The following is a 2,886-nucleotide window of genomic DNA, read 5'->3' as shown; positions in this document are numbered from 1 at the left end:
CCGACACGCTCAAGGACATTGGCGCCGAGTACATTGTCGACACGTCCAACGCCGACTGGGTCGCGCAGCTGGAGAAGCTCGCGACGGAGCTCGGCGCCACGATCGGATTTGACGCTGTGGGCGGTGCGACGTCGGGCGCAGTGCTCTCGGCCATGCCGGCCAACTCGGAGCTCTTCGTGTATGGTGCTCTCTCGGGCGAAGGCGTCAAGGGCGTGAGCCCGCGCGACTTGATTTTCCTCAACAAGAAGGTGTCGGGCTTCTGGCTCGTCACGTACCTCGGCCAGCGCGGCGCCGGCATGGTTGAGATGGTCGGCAAGGTCGCGAACGCGCTCACCAGCACGTTCCAGACCAAGATTCGTGTCTCGTACCCGCTCGAGGAGGCTGCGGCGGCGTTCCAGGACTACTCGGCCAACATGAGCAACGACAAGGTTGCGTTCAAGCCTTTCAACTAGGCGAGATTGCCTGTGTAATGGTGTCATCAATATATAAGTATGTCGTAAATGGCTTGTGTGCCAGTGGTGTTGCTACTGGTGAAAGTCCGCATCACCCGCCTCGTACGCCGTTGGCGCCGAAGTTACTACCACCGAGTATGGTGTGCCCTCGCGAGTACTTAATGCCCAGGTGCCTGCAGCTTGCCGTGTCTTTCCAAGCGGCGTCTAGACCTGTGCGCATAGATTCTCTTCGTCGATGAGCGATGAGTCCACTCGAAAAGGGCGGAGACTCATGGGTGTCGTTAACGCTCTGCTTGAGGAAACTTTTATTGACCAATGACCGTCAGGAGGGCGTCAAGACCAACAAAGCTGAAAAGACCACCAAACGCGCACCAGTGACGATGAGAAGTTCACGGACCGTAGTGGTCCATTAGAGAAGAAAGTGCAGATGACTCATATTTCTGGGAGCAGCGACGGGGTGTGGCCGAGGCGCGTGAGGATGCGGATGTCTTGGGTAAAGCCCACTTGGTACTAATAGGCGATAACAAGCGGCAGGAACTGCGCGCTCATGAGGACGCCGAGGTCGGCCACGTTCGTTGCTGCAGTCGGCTTGCGGTGTGCGGTGAGCAGCTGAAGAAGCTCGGATGAACCGGCAAGTGCCCCGGGTGGTGACGATAGCTCGAGCTCCAGTGAGCTCTAGTACAGTGACAGCAGTCGACCCTACAAGAAAAAGCTCGACTTGGTCCGCCGGACAAGGTTTCGCATACCGACGGCACCGATTGTGATAGCTACAGTGCAGAAGTGACCGCGGTGCTCGCGCAGCAAGAGAACTTTGTCGCGGGCGAGCGCGCAAGCCAAGTCGGCACGCGGAGCCTACCAGGTTCGAGGGACACATTTGAAGCACGTTTAAAGCCACGTTGGACATTATGATGTCACTCGACGTGAGAAACCAGCGCGATACAAGCATGTTCACAAAGCCGAGGGACTTTAGGATAATCTACTCCAAAATAACAAGCGCAGAAAGACCACCGACGAGACCAAGCGCAGGAAAAAGTTTTTCTAATATTATTGATGAAACCATTACACAGGCAATCTCGCCTAGTTGAAAGGCTTGAACGCAACCTTGTCGTTGCTCATGTTGGCCGAGTAGTCCTGGAACGCCGCCGCAGCCTCCTCGAGCGGGTACGAGACACGAATCTTGGTCTGGAACGTGCTGGTGAGCGCGTTCGCGACCTTGCCGACCATCTCAACCATGCCGGCGCCGCGCTGGCCGAGGTACGTGACGAGCCAGAAGCCCGACACCTTCTTGTTGAGGAAAATCAAGTCGCGCGGGCTCACGCCCTTGACGCCTTCGCCCGAGAGAGCACCATACACGAAGAGCTCCGAGTTGGCCGGCATGGCCGAGAGCACTGCGCCCGACGTCGCACCGCCCACAGCGTCAAATCCGATCGTGGCGCCGAGCTCCGTCGCGAGCTTCTCGAGCTGCGCGACCCAGTCGGCGTTGGACGTGTCGACAATGTACTCGGCGCCAATGTCCTTGAGCGTGTCGGCCTGTTCCTGGCGACGGACGACGGCGATAACGTTGACGCCGTGCTCCTTGGCGTGGCGCACGAGCATCTTGCCGAGGGCCGAGGCACCGGCCGTGTGCACGATGGTCTTGACGTTCTTGGCGAGGGCCGTCTCGACAAACGCGACGACCGTGAGCGGGTTCACAAAGCACGACGCGCCATCTTCGAACGTCGTCTCGGGCGTCAGCGGGATGCACGAGGCGGCCGAGACAGCAACGTACTCGGCCCACATGCCAGCGGGGTTGGCGACCGTGCCGACGCGCTTGCCGATGAGCGACTGGGCGTAGGCGCTGTCACCGGCCGCGACGACGGTGCCAGAGCCCTCGCCGCCCGTGACCTGCGGGAGCGGCATCTGACCAAAGTTATCGTACAGACCTTGGAGCTGTGAGAGGTTGGACGGGTTGATGGGGCTGCAAGCGACCTTGACGAGCACCTGGTCGGCGCCGAGTACGGGCACGGACGTTTTTGGACCTCAAAGCACGAAGCGAGGTCGGGCTGGGTGAAGCTCTTGACGCGCTCGACGAGCATCAAGGCGCGCATTGTGGACGGAACCGTGGCCATTGCGTTTCTCGGGAGGATATTCGAAAGTGACGCGATCTTGAGCTTAGGGCCAAGAAGATTACGACACAACCATCCACAACAAATCTAGAAGAGCCGTCTTCGGAATCCTTCATCTTGCACCAGATGGTCTTGGAGACCGCATAAGAGACCGGATACGAGATGGACCAATCCGCGATGAAGATCCTGCGTGGGAGGACGACTAGCTGACCTGGCAAAACTGAGGGGCATCCTTCTCCAGAGGATTGTTGCTATTCTCGCGCTCGGCACGAACTCGTCCTAGGCCTACCACGAGTCGCTCGACGTACTCGACACGACTGTGTCCGTCG

The 2,886-nt window shown here is 59.1% G+C and overlaps 2 protein-coding genes across 2 annotated transcripts in view; one reads left to right on the top strand and one right to left on the bottom strand.

Moving 5' to 3' along the window:
• Positions 1–452, top strand: part of SPRG_21665 (hypothetical protein) — a gene marked incomplete at both ends in the record, with an annotated part of 911 nt that extends 459 nt beyond the window's left edge. Inside the window, one exon of the mRNA XM_012355243.1 lies at positions 15–452. Coding sequence (XP_012210633.1) covers positions 15–452 — 438 coding nt within the window. The remainder of the gene's footprint in view (positions 1–14) is intronic.
• A 1,077-nt stretch (positions 453–1,529) lies between these two features.
• On the bottom strand, positions 1,530–2,539 carry SPRG_16025 (hypothetical protein; the record flags this gene model as incomplete). The annotated part of the gene is made up of 2 exons (XM_012355242.1): positions 1,530–2,432; positions 2,471–2,539. The coding sequence occupies 2 exons, from the start codon at positions 2,537–2,539 to the stop codon at positions 1,530–1,532; spliced, it is 972 nt and encodes a 323-aa protein (XP_012210632.1).
• Positions 2,540–2,886: the final 347 nt, after the last annotated feature.

Source organism: Saprolegnia parasitica (genome assembly GCF_000151545.1).
Source record: "Saprolegnia parasitica CBS 223.65 unplaced genomic scaffold supercont2.220, whole genome shotgun sequence".
Lineage (NCBI taxonomy): Eukaryota > Oomycota > Saprolegniomycetes > Saprolegniales > Saprolegniaceae > Saprolegnia > Saprolegnia parasitica.
The sequence above is the reverse complement of the archived record's forward strand: the minus strand, read 5'-3'. Positions and strand labels throughout refer to the sequence as shown.